This window comes from Pecten maximus, chromosome 15 (assembly GCF_902652985.1).
Source record: "Pecten maximus chromosome 15, xPecMax1.1, whole genome shotgun sequence".
In the NCBI taxonomy this organism is placed as follows: Eukaryota; Metazoa; Mollusca; class Bivalvia; order Pectinida; family Pectinidae; genus Pecten; species Pecten maximus.
In genome coordinates, this window is record NC_047029.1 from 14,464,819 (window position 1) to 14,487,615 (window position 22,797).

The 22,797-nt window shown below is 36.5% G+C and overlaps 1 protein-coding gene across 1 annotated transcript; it reads left to right on the forward strand.

Moving 5' to 3' along the window:
• The first annotated feature begins 2,312 nt into the window (after positions 1-2,312).
• Positions 2,313-13,308, forward strand: LOC117344316 (ATP synthase subunit beta, mitochondrial). Its single transcript, XM_033907028.1, has 10 exons — positions 2,313-2,471; positions 3,555-3,731; positions 4,528-4,702; positions 5,225-5,346; positions 8,611-8,795; positions 9,209-9,367; positions 9,826-9,948; positions 11,593-11,805; positions 12,148-12,349; positions 13,034-13,308. Exons 1-10 carry the CDS (start codon positions 2,354-2,356, stop codon positions 13,126-13,128), a joined length of 1,569 nt encoding a protein of 522 aa, XP_033762919.1. The 5' UTR covers positions 2,313-2,353; the 3' UTR covers positions 13,129-13,308.
• Positions 13,309-22,797: the final 9,489 nt, after the last annotated feature.

Below are 22,797 nucleotides of genomic sequence, written 5' to 3' on the forward strand. Positions count from 1 at the left end.
TGGAACCATTACAAAGAGGCTAGGAACTTGGCCACCAAAAACATCAGGAAATCTGAATACACGTTTGAAAAAGATTTAGCTGAAAAAATAGCAACAGACCCCAAGCTCTTTTGAAAACATGTTAGATCTAAAACAAAAACAAATTCGTCCATTCAACAAGTCAAAAGACCTAATGGAGAGCTCACAATGAACAACATTGAGACTGCAAATGCCATGGTAGAGTTCTTCTCCAGTGTATTTGTTGCAGATAACAATGTAGCCCATCCAGATCTCCGGGTTAGAAGATATACAACACCCTTGGAAACAGTAGAATTCACAAGTGACAAAATTCTAAAGGTAATAAAAAGATTAAAGCCAAACAAAGCCGCAGGGCCGGATAAGCTGCGCCCAAAATTTATTGCTGAAACTGCTGAGGAGCTTAAGGAGCCACTAGCATCACTCTTTAACAAACCCATGGACGAAGGCAAAATTCCTGACAATTGGAAGCATGCACATGTAACGCCAATCCACAAGAAAGGTCCACACAATGATCCTAGCAATTATAGGCCAATAACTCTAACATCAGTGCCATGTAAACTAATGCAAAGGATCATAAGAGATAAATTGCTTGACCATATGGAAAATCACAAGTTTTTCTCAAAAGACCAGCATGGGTTAAGACCTGGTAGATCATGTACCACCCAACTTTTGGAATCAATCGAGGACTGGTCAGTGCATCTGGATGAAGGAAACAATCTCGACATTATTTACATGGATTTCAGCAAGGCCTTTGATAAAGTTTGTCATAGACTTCTGCTGTTGAAACTGGAATCTTATGGAGTAAAAGGCAAAGGTTTGAGATGGATCAAAGAATACCTCACAGGACTATCCCAGCAGGTAGTAATCCATGGTGCTATCTCCAATAGCCTCCCAGTCCTCAGCGGAGTCCCCCAGGGAAGCGTTATCGGGCCGATAATGTTCCTGATTTATATCAACGATCTACCCGAGATGTTAAACTGTACTGCAATATTGACATCATGTGTCGATGGTCTGAAGATTGGCTAATGTCTCTGAATACAGAGAAATGCAAACATATGGAAATGGGGCCCAGAGAAAAATTAACGAGCTATAAAATAAATCAAAGCGGAACTGATCATATCCTGGAGAAAGTAGACAGCGAAAAAGATCTAGGTGTCTACATTGATAGGAACCTCAATTTCAACACCCACATATACAGAAAACCGCTAACAAGGCTAATCAGATAGTTGGAATACTATTCAGAAGTTTTACCTACATGAGCCAAGATATCTTTGTAAGACTCTACAAATCCCTTGTCAGACCGCACCTGGATCCGGAATATGCTTCTGTAACCTAGCTGGTCACCACTCTATGTTAAAGACAAAATAGCAATTGAGAGCATTCAGCGTAGATCTACCAAACGTGTACCATCACTTCGAGATAAATCATATCCAGATAGGCTGTTAGCACTTGGTTTACCAACTCTAGAATACCGTCGCGAAAGGGCCGACATGCTGCAAGTGTTCAAAATTCTGAACAATATTGATGTTCTGGACCGGGAAAAAATATTTACCCTATGTGACTATAGAGCAACGAGAGGTCATTCGAAGAAGTTGTTCAAGAGACCCTGTAAGAAACATCTTGTGTCCAGTTATTTCAGCAACCGAGTTATAAAGCCATGGAATGTTCTACCTGAACATGTAGTTTCAGCCCCCAGTGCCAATTAATTGCTTCAAGGATAGATTGAACAAACATTAGAAGGACCATCCACGGAAGTTTATACCTTCATTCTTATGAAGTGATTGCAGTGCCGCTTTTGAAATTATTTTATCAATCAGCTTGATTTTTCTTACTAGAACAAATGACTGAAATGTGTGAAATTGTGTTTTTAATTCAAAGAAAAGTTCTACACCAGGAATTGTCAAGATACATATATATCAAGTGTAAATAGTATGTGTAAATAAGTGCACATTATTTTAAGTGTACAAAATGTGCATTACCATAATTTATGTATATCTATTTAGTGAAGAAACAACCAATCCGAAGTCGCTAATAATTATAACCTTCTATTTGACAAACCTCATTCTGTAATGACATGGCGATAATACATCACACAGGCCTTTTAAGGCTTACATCGATGTCATACTGTGATTACTGTGATAAATTGAACCGTATGTTTGTTCCAGACCTATACAGTTTTCTGTCTTATTTTATTATCATTTTTATGTAAATATGTATATTACGAAACTGACTATATCCAGCTTAGTTTCCGTATTTCCCGACAACTATGAAATAGACTATATTCAATCCCATCGTGCAGTAGGAGTCACGTGACCGACGTCCTTACCCTGCCGCCATGATGCATGCTGTAAGGAGAGCATGTTGCGGGGCTTGGAAAGCCACAAAAGGTGGTTTTTCAACCCCAGCAACAGTACAGTCGACTGTAAGAACAGTACCTAGCTTCTTCACAACTCGTAAGTCTATGTGTCGAAATTTATGAAACTTGCAATTCGAAGAAATTATCTAATTGAAAAAGCCGGTGTCCGCAAAAACATGCCCGGTCTCCATTACATGTTGTTGTCCTTGACACTCGATAAAGGTTACTTCATTCTCCTGTCTGATATATTTTGGCAGCATTAATGAAACATGCATTTATCATGAGGAATTGATAGTATCTGTTCTTCGCAATCTAAAAATGTTGTAAACTGTGCTTATTTCAAGTGTTATATGTTTGCTCTTGACGTGGCTCTGTAAAGGTCACAGTCCGTCAAAGGCGATGGAAACCGGCAGAACGTGCGTTTAGAAATTGAAAATACAACTAGATTAAGTCGTGGTACAGAGAAAACATACTCGCAGCGCTGTGCTGTACAACTTAAAAACACAATTCCATGAATTTAAATCTGTATCTCATTAAACTCGACAGTTGAACTGTTGTGCTGAACTAAAACTTGATTTTTTTGGCCAAGTTTTTTTTCAAATACAATTACAAAATTGTTGTTAAGAAAGGCTGCGTTAGATCTCGCATGTATTGTGTCAACTCCGAAAAAAAATACTCTAAAAATCGAGACACATCGATTGTGTACAAACCAGCTGAAATAGTTATAAAGGTATCATGTTTGATAGCATTCAATGATAATTCCATAGCAATATGACCGTGTGGTTTTATCAAATTGTTGATGTAGACAAAGAGAAATAACTAAGGGACATAGTTTGATCACATTTGTTAACAGGTTGGGCACAACCCTGCATGTTGCCATGGGTAATATTCCTACATTTAAGTAACAGTTGAACTACTTTGAGTAATAAATAAGTCAATTATGTTAGCAGAGTTGTGCCAAACCTGTGAAAACATGTAAGGCAATTATATATAATCTCGTATAAAGGATGTCCATAAGTCCAGGGATTTCCAAACATTATAACCAAGTTTCTCAACAAAAAGCTTCATCTTGTTAGTTACTGTGCTGTGTAGAAATTGAGCATTGCTGAATCCTGCAAACTAACTTTTTGAATATCCAAAAATGTTCTGTTAGATTAATGTATGTTATATCTATTTACAGGGGATTATGCAGCAGAGGCCGCCAAGGCTAAAGCCAGCACACCATCAGGAAAAGTTGTGGCTGTCATCGGTGCTGTGGTGGATGTCCAGTTTGATGATGAACTGCCACCTATCCTCAATGCTTTGGAGGTGGAAAACCGATCACCAAGGCTTATTCTTGAGGTCGCTCAACATTTAGGTAAAATATTTTTTTTATGCAGAATTTCTTCTTACTGTATTAAAATTATAATATATCCAGTATGAATTTAGTAGCCAATAAACAGAAAAATACACTAGCCATGTTCTGATATACCCTATATAAAATGACATTGTTTGAAAAAATAATTACTTGATGTGGGGGGAGAGGGAAGATGTGTAGACAGTGACACAAGTGAAAACAAAAATATCTTGATTCATGTTGATCTTACCTTGGAGGTTAGAATGACGATGTTGTATTTAATTTCAAGAAAGCAGGTGATGCTATCTTTTCTGTCAGATTCACAAATGCTGACTCTAGCCCAGCGAACACTGAACTCATGTTTTCCTCAGTATTTTCCCTTATTCCACCTTTCTTTGGCAATACAATATCGTATTTTCAATGTCAAGTAGGATTACATTGTTGTTTTTGGGTCAAGGACATTAGATCGGAGAAGTGTAATGTTATGGTAAATTAATGCTTTATATAATACAAGAATACAAAACCTAATTTAAACTATGTCTATTTTACTTTCAAAATTGTAAAAAAAAAAAAAAAAAAAAATATTACAATATCGGTATAGTACTTTATAGATTCCAGTCGGTGAACTTGCCCTCTAGTGCTAGTGTAGGGTTTACTGATAGACTTTATACCTATGACGGTACACTTGTTAGTCTTGACTGGTGTCTATATAACAGTTTGGTGCTATTTCCCTTAAGACTCATCTCGGATATAAAAAAAATCGAACTATTGTGTAATAAATTGCATATTACATTGATGCATATTTCTGTGTTAACAGGGGAGAACACTGTACGAACAATTGCTATGGATGGTACTGAGGGTCTGGTGCGTGGCACCAACTGTCTGGACATCGGCTCCCCCATTAGGATCCCTGTTGGACCTGCCACACTGGGTCGAATCATGAATGTCATTGGAGAGCCAATTGATGAGAGGGGTCCTTTCAACACAAAGCAGTGAGTACTTTGGTGGTTGATATCGCAACATCTCTTTGGCTTATTGATCTATCAATCACCAGGCTGTCAGTTAGTGGTTAATATCGCAACATCTCTTTGGCTTATTGATCTATCAATCACAAGGCTGTCAGTGGTTAATATCGCAACATTTCTTTTGCTTATTGATCAATCAATCACCAGGCTATCAGTTAGTGGTTAATATTGCAACATCTCTTTTACTTATTGATCTATCAATCACAAGGCTTTCAGATAAACTTTCACTTTTAGCAATTTTAAGATTTGACATTTTGCAGTGAGAGTCAAAACTCAATTTGGGAAGTTATTAAAATTGCAAATCTAATGGGTATTCTGAAAGCCGTTAATCATAATGACAATCAAATGAGTAAAGTTATTTCTTGAAAGCTAGTTAACATAATCATGTATACATCATTCTCTTAATGTATTCATGTAATACTGTTAACAGATGCTTTCTTTAGATAGGTCATTTGTAGAAACTTAGGATTTTGTTTCTATTAATTTCAGTTTTGCATCAATTCATGCTGAAGCTCCCGACTTCGTCGAGATGAGTGTAACACAGGAGATCTTGGAAACAGGAATCAAAGTGGTAGACTTGCTCGCTCCATATGCCAAGGGAGGAAAAATTGGTAAGATGTAGATTCCCCTTGTGGCTTGTATGAAGTAGTTTGTACAGTTGGAAATCACAGGCACAAGAAAATTTCACATGGTAAAAATGGGGGAAAAAGTGGTTTGTGTTGAATAATTTTGTAAAATTGCAAGTACATACGGTATGCTGAAAAAAATGATGCAATAATATTTAACAGATTTACAGATAGGATCATAAACAAATATTAGTTTGATTGATAAACTAAACTGTAAACCCTGCATACTCCCAAATAACCTAAAATTCTGGTTGCACTAATGTTTTAATGGCAATCCAAGATGCTCATTCACGTTCTACAATTAAAATGACCAATTGGATTTGAGGCTTGACCAGGGAATCCCTGGGACATCATTGTATAAAAATAACTTGTCATGTTTATTTTATCGCAAGATTTGTCATGGAACCGAAAGCGAGGCTACAATAAAGTACATTACACACATGGCTGTTGTTTATATATCAAGTATATGTGAACTTGCCCCATAATGCTTTTGATTGAACATATTAGCAAAATATTATTAGCCTACCATCATCAGATGGTGGGCTATCCAAATCGCCTTGGGTCCGTGATCCGTCCGTAAACAATTCTTGTTTATAATATCGCTATTTCTCAGAAAGCACTGAAGGGATCTTTCTCATATTTCATATTTTCATATTTCACCCTTGGTGCCTAGTTATGCATATTGCATTTTGAGATCAATCGGAAAACAACATGGCTGTCAGGCAGCCATCTTGGATTTTGATAATTGAAGTTTGTTATCGCTATTTCTCAGAAAGTATTGAAGGGATCTTTCTCAAATTTCATATGTAGGTTCCCCTTGGTCCCCTGTTATGCATATTGCATTTTGGGACCAATCGGAAAACAACATAGCTGACAGGCAGCCATCTTGGATTTTGACCGTTGAAGTTTGTTATCGCTATTTCTCAGAAAGTACTGAAGGGAACTTTATTGAATTTCATATGTAGGTTCCCCTTGGTCCCTTGTATTGCATTTTAGGACCAATCTGTTCTGAAAACAACATGGCCAACAAACGGCCATTATCGCTAAATCTCAAATTTCATATAAAGGTTTCCCTTGTTTGAAAAGTACTGAAGGGATGTTTCTCAATTTGCACAGATTAGTAAAAGGAAGGGAAAATAGAGAGAAGATCAATCTGACATGGAACCTATAAAGATCATTCAATGGTGGGCGCCAAGATCCCTCTGGGATCTCTTGTCATAATAACTGATCAATATGAACAAACATACAACTAAATACTTTATTTTAAAATATGCATTAGCATACAACAAAACATTGATAAAATTCAGATCAAAGCTAACCAGCAATCTAATAGACATCTGACAAAATTCCTTTTTCTTCTTTTGCTAAATTCCAACGAATCAATTCCTAAGGAAATCCTGGGGTTTAGCTGTTTCTTTTCATTTCTTTTTCAAATTTTGGCAAAGTCTCTCTGCATTTTGGCAGTCTCACGCTTTTGGCGTTCCGCCATTTTGTGTTGACTGATAACCGGCCCATTGCTTTGTGGAACTAATTTGTCCGTCAGACCCAGTTATTATTTTGGGGAATTTCCCATATACTTTCACAAATGCACATTCTCCTCTAGTTTTTGATTCGTGATAATTTCTTAGGTATATGTTACGTTTGAAAACTGCAGAGATCAAAATGTAAACATTTATATATATTTCTTTGATAGTTTGGGGCTTTAGGCTCTTCCATGATCTGTGTTTGGGTGTTAGAAGGCATGTGTATTAAAATTTGATGGGTAGTAGGGGTAAAGCCCTTTTTAGCTCACCTGGTCCGAAGGACCAAGGTGAGCTTATATGCCATACCGTGGCGTCCGTCGTCCGTCCGTCAACAATTGACTTATTTGACTTCTTCTTCATAACCGCCGATCGGAATTTCACCAAATTTGGTCAGAAGCATCCTTATGGGTAGGGGACTCAAAATTGTACAAATGATGGGGCTGACCCCCAGGGGGCCTCTGGGGCGGGGCCAAAAGGGGTCTATTTAGCTATTTTGATATAAACGACTTCTTCTCTGAAACCGAGCAATGGATATCGCTCATATTTGCTTGGTAGCATCACTATGGGGTGGGGATTCAAAATTGTACAAATGATGGGGCTGACCCCCTGGGGACCTCTGGGGCGGGGCCAAATGAGGTCAATCGGGCTATATTGATATAAACGACTTCTTCTCTGAAACCAATTATTGGATATCGCTCATATTTGCCTGGTAGCATCACTATGTGGTGGGGATTCAAAATTGTACAAATGATGGGGCTGACCTCCCAGGGGCCTGAGGGGCGGGGCCAAATGTGGTCAATTGGGCTCTATTGATATAAACGACTTCTTCTCTGAAACCGAGCCATGGATATCTCTCATATTTGCCTGGTAGCATCACTATTGAGTGGGGACTCAAAATTGTACAAATGGTGGGGCTGACCCCCCCAGGGCGCTGAGGGGTGGGACCAAACAGGGTCAATTTGGCTAAATTGATATAAACAACTTCTCCTCTGAAACTAAGCTATGGATATCTCACGTATTTGCCTTGTAGCACCTACTTGGGGTAGGAATTCAAAATTGTACAAATGGTGGGGCTAACCCCCTGGGTGTCTTAGGGGCGGGGCCAAAAAGGGCCAGTTTGTCAAGATTGATATAAACGACTTCTCCTCTGAAACTAAGCAATGGATATCTCACATATTTGACTGGTAATATCCCCTTTGGGTAGGGATTCAAAATTGTACAAATGATAGGGCTGACCCCCCTGAGGGCTGAGGGGCGGGCCAGAAGGGATTAATTTGCCTAAATTGATATAAACAACTTCTTCTCTGAAACTAAGCAATGGATATATATATATCGCTCATATTCGCCTTGTAGCATCCCCTTGGGGTAGAGATTCAAAATTGTGACAATTGGTGGGGCTGCCCCCGGGGAGCTGAGGGGCGGGGCCAAAAGGGATCAATTTGGCTAAATTGACATTTTTAGAATTACAATAAAAACAATGTTCATGTAACCATATAAAATGCCTATGATATATTGACATAGCAATACCAGTGGCAAATATCTCATGAAACCAGGTGAGCGATACAGGCCCTCTGGGCCTCTTGTTTCTTGTATTCTTTAATAGATATGTTTTAATCCGCAAGAGAAAAAAGTAGCCTTGTTGTCAAGTGTTTGGTTATAGGGTTTCAGAAAATAATGTCAATGTCACCTGCATGATTAAGCTAATGCCAAATTTTTGTGTCCACAGGTCTATTCGGAGGTGCCGGAGTAGGAAAAACTGTACTCATTATGGAACTGATCAACAACGTTGCCAAAGCTCACGGTGGTTACTCCGTGTTCGCTGGAGTAGGGGAGAGAACTCGTGAAGGAAACGATCTGTACCACGAAATGATCACATCTAAAGTCATCAGTCTGACTGATGATTCATCTAAGGTGCATACTTGTATAGGGAGCTAGATAGTGCATCAGTGTGACTAGTTGTGTTGGGATCTGTGGTGATAATAAGTTTGTGTTCTTTTTTTTTTTTTTTATTCTCCAATATCCAAATAATATGACTGAATATGAACTTAATATGGTGTTAATGCACCTTCCCTGTATTTGATTTTAAGCTCATATTTGTAAACTTCTGATCAATGCACATAATTTTAATGAGGATAACTCTTACTTCCTCATTTGCAAAATCCATCTTGAAAGATGCATAGGTACGCTGTCAGGACATCACTTCTAAACTGTCAAAGGTATTTTGATGAAACTTGCATTGCTGTTAGGTCACTGTCAGAAAGGGAAAAAATACAAAAAAGATTGGCCAGTTTCAGTTTTATACTTTTTTTCTTTTCATGTTGCAGGTATCGCTGGTATATGGTCAGATGAATGAGCCCCCAGGTGCCCGTGCTCGTGTTGCCTTGACAGGTCTGACCGTAGCTGAGTATTTCCGTGACCAGGAGGGACAGGATGTATTGCTCTTCATTGACAACATTTTCAGATTCACACAGGCTGGCTCAGAGGTAATGGCATTAACAGCATTTTCAGATAAACAAAACACCAGAGTTGTCGGTGGTAAATGAGAAAATGGAAATCAGAAAAATGTCTGTGATAAATCCTAACTCATCACACAATAGCTAAAAATTGTCTGGCAATTTTATATTTTTAAACTAGAAATTGTCATGGACAATTTGACGGGTTTTTCAAACCTTTGACAAACTTAAAGGATCATTTACCTTTATGACCTTGAATGTAGGTAAATGTCATTCATTTAAACAAACTTGTTAAGACTGTTATTCATACCTTGGCCAACAACATATTTGAAAGACAAATAGCCTAATCTTTACCAATCAAAAGATTTATACGCCACAAAAACGGCAGAAGAAGAATAAGAAACATAACGAAAACAAGAGGTCTTTTCACTATTGGTGAAAAGCCCTAATTATGCCATATTGCCAACCGTTTCTCTGTTGTTGTGCAGGTGTCTGCCTTGCTGGGACGTATCCCATCAGCTGTAGGTTACCAGCCAACACTAGCCACAGACATGGGTACCATGCAGGAGAGAATTACTACTACAAGGAAGGGGTCCATCACTTCAGTACAGGTAAGTTAGTTTTTTACAAGGCAGCCATTTCATTATTTGATATGTAAGAATATATATTAAGTGGTGGCATGGTGCATGATTACTGACCTTTCATCTCTCCCATGTAAGACTTCTCAATTTCATTCATAATGCCATTTCTGTGGCTAAAAATCGGACCATATCGCATAGACAAATTATAGATTATTTAACCCTTTGCCACATGCAGGTTATAACACTTCAGCACTCTGTGCCAATAGTGCAAAGATGCATTGTTGCAATGCAACATTATTGCGCTGACTGAAATATACATACACCATCTCAATGGCAGTTTTTGAGAAATTTAGCTTTGTTTTGATTAATTTTTCTAAACCTAATTTTGAAAGTGAAATAGTTGTTTTAGACATTTTTAGTAAGTTACAATTATGTTCAGAATTTCTTAAATTTTAATTCTGTGCTATTTTCTTTATAAAACCAACAACACATAACCACGAAATCAGCTGTAAACAAACAGAACAGAAAAATTTCAAAATATTTTGACAATGTAATTTATAATTCATTGAATTCCTGTACATGAAATGATTCAACATTAACTCCCAAATGAAACAAACTGAATTTTCAAAGTTTTCACAAGAATACTTTCAACAGTTCAGGCTTAAGCCTAGAATATTTTATATCCGATGTCGCGACGAAGGAATGTGTATCCGACCATTTTGGGTCAAATCTACCTTCGTTTTTCAAATGCCGGCGAGCGTAGTTATTAGTGTGTCGAGCTATGGTGGAAACTGATTCTCATTGAAGAAAAGGTAGAAATAATCAATGGGACTTGCAGTATCAACATCTAAAGTTTCTGGAAGTACTGGCCCCTTTTCCGTAACAAAATCATTTACTGTGATCGGCGAAAACTCTCGGTCAGCATTACCTAATGGCGGCAGTACAACTAGTCGCTGTTCGTCCTCATTTTCGGACTCGTTATCTTTTGACAGTTCATTTAGAACATCGTTAAGATCAATATCTGACTCAATGTATTCAGGTCCAAAGCCATCGAACTCTAAATTATCATCATCGTCGTCAAAAATGTCGCGCAAAATCGTAGCCACAGCCGCCATCACGCCTCGTTGTTGTCAAACTTTTCTACACTCATGACTCACACTTTCTAGGTTAATTTATTCAAAAACTTTCGTATGAATGACGTGTACAAATCTGATTGGTCGATGCATTGATATCTTCTTAAAATAGTATAAGGGATTTCCAGATAGGTGTCGCTCTCAATCACGGGATTTTCCATGTCTAAGTTTACCGAACCGGCATGGCGTCGAGAGGCGCTTACATTGAGATTATAACGTAGAGGCGTCGAGAAGCGCTTACATGGAGATAATGCAGAGGCGTCGAAAAGCGCTTAAATGTGGCAAGGGGTAAAGGCGTCCAGAGGCGCTTACATGTGGCAAAGGGTTAATACTGTCTGTTGGCCTTTGGCCCTGTTTCTATAAATTATTATGATTGACTAAAAAAAATTGAAGATGTTTGTTCTTTTAAGGAGATAACCAAAATGGTTTTAAAAGAGTGAAAAGTAGTGTTTTATTTCCAAAGAGCATGTAAGGTGATTGATTGATACCAGAAATTGTTTAAATTGCTGTTTATCTCAACATTTTCAACAATGTGTTTCAGGCCATCTATGTGCCTGCTGACGATTTGACAGATCCTGCCCCTGCCACTACATTCGCCCATTTGGATGCCACCACTGTGTTGTCCCGAGGTATTGCTGAGTTGGGTATCTACCCTGCTGTAGATCCCCTCGATTCCATCTCCCGTATCTTGGATGCTAACGTCGTAGGAGAGGAGCACTATGTTGTTGCCCGTGGAGTACAAAAAGTGCTACAGGTAAATCAAGCTACTGCACCAGTGTTTTGAACTTGAAAGGAATTGTGGAGCAATATGTTATCAAAAGTTTAAAAAAAAGATAGCTTTATTCTGATATCATATTGGTCAAACTGCATTTAGAAATTCCGACAAAAATTTGCTTAGAAAACAACAAAAGAAACTGATAAATGGCATTTAAAAAACACAAGTTTAGTAAGGCAAGCAACCAGCATTAAGAAATCATATTTTCAACTTCTTATAGGTATACTGAGATGCAGGGCTATGCCAAGTTTGTTCAGATGTTCAGGTCACCCACCCACTAGCTTTTGTCTATTTGCTAATATTGGAATATTTTGTTTACAGGACTACAAATCCCTCCAGGATATCATTGCTATCCTGGGTATGGACGAGTTGTCAGAAGATGATAAGATGACTGTGATCAGGGCTCGTAAGATGCAGAAGTTCCTGTCACAGCCCTTCCAGGTGGCTGAGGTGTTCACAGGCCAGGAAGGCAAATATGTACCACTCAAAGAGACCATCAAGGGATTCAAGGACATTTTAGCTGGTAGGTTGTCTGTCATGTCGTATCGATTCAGAGGGTTTCAAGTGCCTGGTGGCCATATTTTCCCTCTAAAGTTAAGTTAATGTGAAGTATATTACTCTTTTCTTTTAACAAGGAAAAACATTCATACGTGTAAAATATTGGCTTTTGTAAGACTCGATTAGAAAATGACAAAATATGCATGTATAAAGATTCTAGCTAGTAACACAATAAGGATAAAATTACATATATTTGTTTCATAATCTTTAGAAAATAACCTAAGGCTATATCCCAGTAGTCTTCAGTGGTCTGTGCTTGACAAACCTGGAGTCCTCTGGTAGGGTAGATATTTTAACGGAATAGCCCTAATTGAACGTCTTTTCTAATAGTTGTACCCCTGCAACAAAGTTAGGGGGGTATACTGGAATCGGGTTGTCCGGACAACTCCTAAACCGAAGGACCGATTTCAATGAAACTTCATACAAATATAGAGGACCATGTGTAGATGTGCTTGCCACTTTCTTTTGCTCAAAATTATGGTTTCTATGGCAACTGGTCACTATATTACTGGGTTATCTAAGTTAGCCTCTAATTAACAGCTCTAATTCACCATTGATTCGTGCTGATTGCGGGGGTATTAGTCAGCCATTCTGGCGACAGTTCAAGTTGTTGGTATATTGTTGCTAATCCAATGTTTTATCCTTACAGGACAATATGATCATTTGCCTGAGGTGGCATTCTATCTGGTAGGATCCATTGAAGAGGTCGTGGCTAAGGCAGACAGGCTGGCTGAGGAGTCCTAATTAGACAATACCATAGACCATTTTATATACTGTGTCAGAAGCTGAATGTGTGTGTGATGAAAATACTTTGCAGAACCAGCAAGGAAAATTTATTAGCTGTTCCTTGTCAAATTGGAAGTCGGAATCGTCGGAAGAGCTATGGTGATAATATTCTAAAGGATGTGTTTTTTGTTTTATAAAGAAAGAAAAACATAGTGCTGTTTGTCTAGGTGAATGAGTTTACAAATTTCAGGTTGTGTACAAAGGGATGTTTTTAAACAACATGTCCCTCTGTCATACAAATTGAAATAAAATATTTAAATCTAGCATTGGTTTCTTGTTTAATTGAGCTGAACTATCTGTAGAGTAACTGAGCTTATACCATGGTGTGGCAATAGTCGTCTTTCCAGTGACAACTTTTTAAGGCTTTCTCAAGAATAAAGAGGTCAGTGGTCATGAAATTGACTCGGTAGCATGCTGGGATGAAGGGCTGCGAAATCTAATAAAATAGATGATCTTGAACCACTTTCAAGGACAAATTGAACAAATATGTAAGAAGGTAATTAACAACTTTGCTGTGTAGCCAGGTCTTGAAATGCCATGAATCCTGTTTAGCCACGGGAAAAGAACTTGAGCGATCTTTTCTGATGTAAATGGCCATACATTACTTACAGTCGGTCAATGTGACAACATGCATCATTAGGAAGGCTCTACAATAACCCTGTGGAAAACTTTCAAAAATCTTGTGCAGATAAATTTTCTCTGGGTGGCGGGGGGAAGTACTGATAAATTTCACTATTAATGCTTCCCTTAAATGAAAGGGAATATGTATGCTACTTAACAATTTTATCTGGATCGTTACATTTTGTCCACTAAAAATATCTCAAAGCTTCAAAACATGAATGAATCACTAACATGCGGTGTATATTATGCAGAAATAAGGTCTTTTACCTTGAACTTGAGGCTAAGTAAATGCAAAGTTTCGGAAATTAAATGAACATTGCTACAAACTCACTGTGACCTTTACCTCAACGTAATATATTATTTTGCAGTACAATGTCTTCCCACCTATGACTTATTTAATTGGCCCACCATCATCAGATGGTAAATGACCACTTAATGTCCAGTTATGTCCGATTTAACATTGCTTGGTGGGTATTTATAATAGAATATGGCGATCCTAACTGAATTAAATCTGAAATATCTATAACTCGAATAGGCAGAAATTAAATGGATCAATCTTCCTAACAACACATCAAATAACCCATTTCCTCTCATTGCTGGACCGTCCCTGACCTCTACGAGAACAAGATGATAGGAAGAGTTTTCAGAAAATCCTCGACATTGCAGAATCTTCGGGGCATGACACAATCTATTGGACCAGGATGTCACTGCGAGAAAGTCTATCTTGGCAACCTACAAGGAAGTAAAATTATATCAGCCAACATCAATGGAAACCATGGCTCTGTGGACCAAAACGGAATGACCTTGTCAGTATTCTTACAATTTTACTCTTTACTCATAGTTCAGCCTATCGACACAAACGGGGGATATATATATATCGGGGTACCAAACTGGTCGACGATACTGAGAAAACATCAACAATATCTGCTGCTGGGTCAAATGTCCAGAGGCATGACTGATTTGTCTTCAATCTTGAAGCAAACAAATCCATATTTGGCAAGAAAAATGCGATAACAAAAATCAGGTCTCTTCACTAAATTAATCCACTTGTGAATTTAAAAAAAAAAAGTTTTAGACAAAACGCCTCGCGAAATAGGAAACTCCTCAAGGATGCGCATTCTCAAACCGAGTCGCGATACATGGTGTTCTATGTCACCGTCCTTTGTCACTCAGCTCACCAACACTGAACACCTTTAAATCGGGCCTGAATAGAGCCTGGATGCACCACCCTGGGAATTTTAACCGAGGATGTTATATGGCAGGAAATGACCGGAAGTCAGTACCAGTCAATTTAGTAGATGTAGTAGCCGAAGACTAATTAATGACGTCAATAACAGTGAGTTAACGGTGAATTCAGAGTATACAATAACAGTGAGATAACGGTGAATTCATAGTATACAATAACAGTGAGTTAACGATGAATTCAGAGTATACAATAACGGCGAGTTAACGGTGAATTCAGAGTATACAATTACAGTGAGTTAACGGTGAATTCAGAGTATACAATAAAAATGAATTCAGAGTATACATAACAGTGAATACAGAGTATACAATAACAGTGAGTTAACGGTGAATTCAGAGTATACAATAACTGCGAGTTAACGGTGAATTCAGAGTATACAATAAAAATGAATTCAGAGTATACAATAACAGTGAGTTAACGGTGAATTCAGAGTATACAATAAAAATGAATTCAGAGTATACATAACAGTGAATTCAGAGTATACAATAACAGTGAGTTAACGGTGAATTCAGAGTATACAACAACAGTGAGTTAACGGTGAATTCAGAGTATACAATAACAGTGAGTTAACGGTGAATTCAGAGTATACAATAACAGTGAGTTAACGATGAATTCAGAGTATACAATAACAGTGAGTTAACGGTGAATTCAGAGTATACATAACAGTGAATTCAGAGTATACAATAACAGTGAGTTAACGGTGAATTCAGAGTATACAATAACAGTGAGTTAACGATGAATTCAGAGTATACAATAACAGTGAGTTAACGATGAATTCAGAGTATACAATAACGGCGAGTTAACGGTGAATTCAGAGTATACAATAACAGTGAGTTAACGATGAATTCAGAGTATACAATTACAGTGAGTTAACGGTGAATTCAGAGTATACAATAACAGTGAGTTAACGGTGAATTCAGAGTATACAATTACAGTGAGTTAACGGTGAATTCAGAGTATACAATTACATTGAGTTAACGGTGAATTCAGAGTATACAATTACAGTGAGTTAACGGTGAATTCAGAGTATACAATAACAGTGAGTTAACGGTGAATTCAGAGTATACAATAAAAATGAATTCAGAGTATACAATTACAGTGAGTTAACCGTGAATTCAGAGTATACAATAACAGTGAGTTAACGGTGAATTCATGGTATACAATACGAGTGAGTTAACGGTGAATTCAGAGTATACAATAACGGCGAGTTAACGGTGAATTCAGAGTATACAATAACAGTGAGTTAACGATGAATTCAGAGTATACAATTACAGTGAGTTAACGGTGAATTCAGAGTATACAATAACAGTGAGTTAACGGTGAATTCAGAGTATACAATTACAGTGAGTTAACGGTGAATTCAGAGTATACAATTACAGTGAGTTAACGGTGAATTCAGAGTATACAATAACAGTGAGTTAACGGTGAATTCAGAGCATACAATAAAAATGAATTCAGAGTATACATAACAGTGAATTCAGAGTATACAATAACAGTGAGTTAACGGTGAATTCAGAGTATACAATTACAGTGAGTTAACGGTGAATTCAGAGTATACAATAAAAATGAATTCAGAGTATACATAATGTTGTTCAGTGAATTCAGAGTATACAATAACAGTGAGTTAACGGTGAATTCAGAGTATACAATAACAGTGAGTTAACGGTGAATTCAGAGTATACAAGAAAAATGAATTCAGAGTATACATAACAGTGAATTCAGAGTATACAATAACAGTGAGTTAACGGTGAATTCAGAGTATACAATTACAGTGAGTTAACGGTGAATTCAGAGTATACAATAAAAATGAATTCAGAGTATACATAATGTTGTTCAGTGAATTCAGAGTATACAATAACAGTGAGTTAACGGTGAATTCAGAGTATACAATAACAGTGAGTTAACGGTGAATTCAGAGTATACAAGAAAAATGAATTCAGAGTATACATAACAGTGAATTCAGAGTATACAATAACAGTGAGTTAACGGTGAATTCAGAGTATACAATTACAGTGAGTTAACGGTGAATTCAGAGTATACAATAAAAATGAATTCAGAGTATACATAATGTTGTTCAGTGAATTCAGAGTATACAATAACAGTGAGTTAACGGTGAATTCAGAGTATACAATAACAGTGAGTTAACGGTGAATTCAGAGTATACAATAAAAATGAATTCAGAGTATACATAACAGTGAATTCAGAGTATACAATAACAGTGAGTTAACGGTGAATTCAGAGTATACAATTACAGTGAGTTAACGGTGAATTCAGAGTATACAATAACAGTGAGTTAACGGTGAATTCAGAGTATACAATAACAGTGAGTTAACGATGAATTCAGAGTATACAATAACAGTGAGTTAACGGTGAATTCAGAGTATACATAACAGTGAATTCAGAGTATACAATAACAGTGAGTTAACGGTGAATTCAGAGTATACAATAACAGTGAGTTAACGATGAATTCAGAGTATACAATAACAGTGAGTTAACGATGAATTCAGAGTATACAATAACGGCGAGTTAACGGTGAATTCAGAGTATACAATAACAGTGAGTTAACGATGAATTCAGAGTATACAATTACAGTGAGTTAACGGTGAATTCAGAGTATACAATAACAGTGAGTTAACGGTGAATTCAGAGTATACAATTACAGTGAGTTAACGGTGAATTCAGAGTATACAATTACAGTGAGTTAACGGTGAATTCAGAGTATACAATTACAGTGAGTTAACGGTGAATTCAGAGTATACAATAACAGTGAGTTAACGATGAATTCAGAGTATACAATAACAGTGAGTTAACGGTGAATTCAGAGTATACATAACAGTGAATTCAGAGTATACAATAACAGTGAGTTAACGGTGAATTCAGAGTATACAATAACAGTGAGTTAACGATGAATTCAGAGTATACAATAACAGTGAGTTAACGATGAATTCAGAGTATACAATAACGGCGAGTTAACGGTGAATTCAGAGTATACAATAACAGTGAGTTAACGATGAATTCAGAGTATACAATTACAGTGAGTTAACGGTGAATTCAGAGTATACAATAACAGTGAGTTAACGGTGAATTCAGAGTATACAATTACAGTGAGTTAACGGTGAATTCAGAGTATACAATTACATTGAGTTAACGGTGAATTCAGAGTATACAATTACAGTGAGTTAACGGTGAATTCAGAGTATACAATAACAGTGAGTTAACGGTGAATTCAGAGTATACAATAAAAATGAATTCAGAGTATACATAACAGTGAATTCAGAGTATACAATAACAGTGAGTTAACGGTGAATTCAGAGTATACAATTACAGTGAGTTAACGGTGAATTCAGAGTATACAATAAAAATGAATTCAGAGTATACATAATGTTGTTCAGTGAATTCAGAGTATACAATAACAGTGAGTTAACGGTGAATTCAGAGTATACAATAACAGTGAGTTAACGGTGAATTCAGAGTATACAAGAAAAATGAATTCAGAGTATACATAACAGTGAATTCAGAGTATACAATAACAGTGAGTTAACGGTGAATTCAGAGTATACAATTACAGTGAGTTAACGGTGAATTCAGAGTATACAATAAAAATGAATTCAGAGTATACATAATGTTGTTCAGTGAATTCAGAGTATACAATAACAGTGAGTTAACGGTGAATTCAGAGTATACAACAACAGTGAGTTAACGGTGAATTCAGAGTATACAATAACAGTGAGTTAACGGTGAATTCAGAGTATACAACAACAGTGAATTCAGAGTATACATAACAGTGAATTCAGAGTATACAATTACAGTGAGTTAACGGTGAATTCAGAGTATACAATTACAGTGAGTTAACCGTGAATTCAGAGTATACAATAACAGTGAGTTAACGGTGAATTCATGGTATACAATACGAGTGAGTTAACGGTGAATTCAGAGTATACAATAACAGTGAGTTAACGATGAATTCAGAGTATACAATAACAGTGAGTTAACGGTGAATTCAGAGTATACAATTACAGTGAGTTAACGGTGAATTCAGAGTATACAATAACAGTGAGTTAACGGTGAATTCAGAGTATACAATAACAGTGAGTTAACGGTGAATTCAGAGTATACAATAACGGCGAGTTAACGGTGAATTCAGAGTATACAATAAAAATGAATTCAGAGTATACATAACAGTGAATACAGAGTATACAATAACAGTGAGTTAACGGTGAATTCAGAGTATACAATAAAAATGAATTCAGAGTATACATAACAGTGAATACAGAGTATACAATAACAGTGAGTTAACGGTGAATTCAGAGTATACAATTACAGTGAGTTAACGGTGAATTCAGAGTATACAATAACAGTGAGTTAACGGTGAATTCAGAGTATACAATAAAAATGAATTCAGAGTATACATAATGTTGTTCAGTGAATTCAGAGTATACAATAACAGTGAGTTAACGGTGAATTCAGAGTATACAACAACAGTGAGTTAACGGTGAATTCAGAGTATACAATAACAGTGAGTTAACGGTGAATTCAGAGTATACAACAACAGTGAATTCAGAGTATACATAACAGTGAATTCAGAGTATACAATTACAGTGAGTTAACGGTGAATTCAGAGTATACAATTACAGTGAGTTAACCGTGAATTCAGAGTATACAATAACAGTGAGTTAACGGTGAATTCATGGTATACAATACGAGTGAGTTAACGGTGAATTCAGAGTATACAATAACAGTGAGTTAACGATGAATTCAGAGTATACATAACAGTGAATACAGAGTATACAACAACAGTGAATTCAGAGTATACATAACAGTGAATTCAGAGTATACAATTACAGTGAGTTAACGGTGAATTCAGAGTATACAATTACAGTGAGTTAACCGTGAATTCAGAGTATACAATAACAGTGAGTTAACGGTGAATTCATGGTATACAATACGAGTGAGTTAACGGTGAATTCAGAGTATACAACAACAGTGAGTTAACGGTGAATTCAGAGTATACAATAACAGTGAGTTAACGGTGAATTCAGAGTATACAATTACAGTGAGTTAACGGTGAATTCAGAGTATACAATAACAGTGAGTTAACGGTGAATTCAGAGTATACAATAACAGTGAGTTAACGGTGAATTCAGAGTATACAATAACGGCGAGTTAACGGTGAATTCAGAGTATACAATAAAAATGAATTCAGAGTATACATAACAGTGAATACAGAGTATACAATAACAGTGAGTTAACGGTGAATTCAGAGTATACAATAAAAATGAATTCAGAGTATACATAACAGTGAATACAGAGTATACAATAACAGTGAGTTAACGGTGAATTCAGAGTATACAATTACAGTGAGTTAACGGTGAATTCAGAGTATACAATAACAGTGAGTTAACGGTGAATTCAGAGTATACAATAAAAATGAATTCAGAGTATACATAACAGTGAATTTAGAGTATACAATAACAGTGAGTTAACGGTGAATTCATGGTATACAATACGAGTGAGTTAACGGTGAATTCAGAGTATACAATAACAGTGAGTTAACGATGAATTCAGAGTATACAATAACAGTGAGTTAACGGTGAATTCAGAGTATACAATTACAGTGAGTTAACGGTGAATTCAGAGTATACAATTACAGTGAGTTAACCGTGAATTCAGAGTATACAATAACAGTGAGTTAACGGTGAATTCATGGTATACAATACGAGTGAGTTAACGGTGAATTCAGAGTATACAATAACAGTGAGTTAACGATGAATTCAGAGTATACAATAACAGTGAGTTAACGGTGAATTCAGAGTATACAATTACAGTGAGTTAACGGTGAATTCAGAGTATACAATAAAAATGAATTCAGAGTATACATAACAGTGAATTCAGAGTATACAATAACAGTGAGTTAACGGTGAATTCAGAGTATACAATTACAGTGAGTTAACGGTGAATTCAGAGTATACAATAAAAATGAATTCAGAGTATACATAATGTTGTTCAGTGAATTCAGAGTATACAATAACAGTGAGTTAACGGTGAATTCAGAGTATACAATAACAGTGAGTTAACGGTGAATTCAGAGTATACAATAAAAATGAATTCAGAGTTTACATAACAGTGAATTCAGAGTATACAATAACAGTGAGTTAACGGTGAATTCAGAGTATACAACAACAGTGAGTTAACGGTGAATTCAGAGTATACAATAACAGTGAATTCAGAGTATACATAACAGTGAATTCAGAGTATACAATAACAGTGAGTTAACGGTGAATTCAGGGTATACAATAACAGTGAGTTAACGGTGAATTCAGAGTATACAATTACAGTGAGTTAACGGTGAATTCAGAGTATAACGTCATATGCAACAGGTAAACTTTCAACCTCTTATTCAGGGAAATTAAAAACATAAAAAACACATTTCTTATTCATTCAAAGCTTGTATTGATATTAATTATCATTATGTGTTTCCTCTGTCTTCAAATGCATTATTCATGGTGCAACATTTCGTTGATGCAATAATCCTATTGATGTTTTGCCTAATCTGTATTATACATGAACTGGTCATTCACCCCATATCCAGTATTATCCAGGAATTAAATATTATAAACTTCAACGTCAGCCCAGTAAGAATTTATGCTTATTTAGTGCAAATCTCAAAGGTTGATTTTGGTAGATTTTTTTTTTTTTTATCAAAATATAAATTACCGGTTAAACCCTAGAATTGCCTGGACTACTATGTAGAAGACAAGTTAAGTAATATTTATGAAACTGAGGTGAGGAAAGCAGTAGAGTTTTTTCATTTGTGCATTGGTATTCGATCTGTTGTTCGTGTTTGTGGACATCAATAACATCAGTCAAAAGAAAGCTCAGTTTTAGTGAAAATCAAAGTGACAGCAAGCATGTTGTTTTATTTCATTTTATCTTATTAATTCCATTCATATTTCATAAAACACATTGTTTGCCGTCCTGCTTTAAATATCGATTAAGAAAGGAAAGCTGGCAGCTTCGGATTCTGTATGCTCTAAAGCTGACTTATTTGTTAGTATATATAGGCCTACTGTACACTCGTACGCGTGCTACGAGGGCTGATTGACAAGTTGTAAGCCTCGTATTGAAGGAGGTGCTAAGGATGGTGAAGTCCTACTATTGACTGACTATATAGGGCCGTGTATCCAAGGACCGGTCTTATTTGGTTAGTTTATATCGACGATGTAGCACTCTAAAGTAAACAAGATAAGCGGCTTTTGTAAAATGGAAAAGAATCGAAGAAAAATAAAAAAAATGAGAGAGAGAGAGAGAGAGAGAGAGAGAGAGAGACATGGTTATTTTTTCAATTTCAACACCATATTCAGAAAAAACAAATTGTCGATAACATCAAAAGTTGATGTTATCACAAATAGATATTTAACATAGGTACAGATAAAAACGTTTCCCGCGTTTTGCATGATAGAGTTTTTAACTTTATGCCACATGCTCTTTGCCCTTCTCTCCAGATCTCACTATCGAAAATATCCCGCTACCTTCGCAATTGTAAATCTTAAAAGAATTCAATGCATCGCACACCGAAACAAAAATTGGTTTAAAACGAAAACTCAAGTGAAAAAAAAAGTTTTTCGACTCAAATCCAGGCCCTGCCCCTCGGGAATAAAATAATTGATGCCAATGAGCACCGTTAAATTTCTAACCCAGTCCTGTCTTCTACAAATTCAACATAAATCACAATATACAATGTTTCTCAATTAGTCACACGTGCG

Coding starts and splice junctions, on each gene's coding strand:
- LOC117344316 (XM_033907028.1), top strand. CDS start 2,354: ATGATGCATGCTGTAAGGAGAGCATGTTGCGGGGCTTGGAAAGCCACA. Junction 8,796..9,208: donor TGACTGATGATTCATCTAAG/GTGCATACTTGT, acceptor TTCATGTTGCAG/GTATCGCTGGTATATGGTCA. Junction 11,806..12,147: donor GAGTACAAAAAGTGCTACAG/GTAAATCAAGCT, acceptor TTTTGTTTACAG/GACTACAAATCCCTCCAGGA.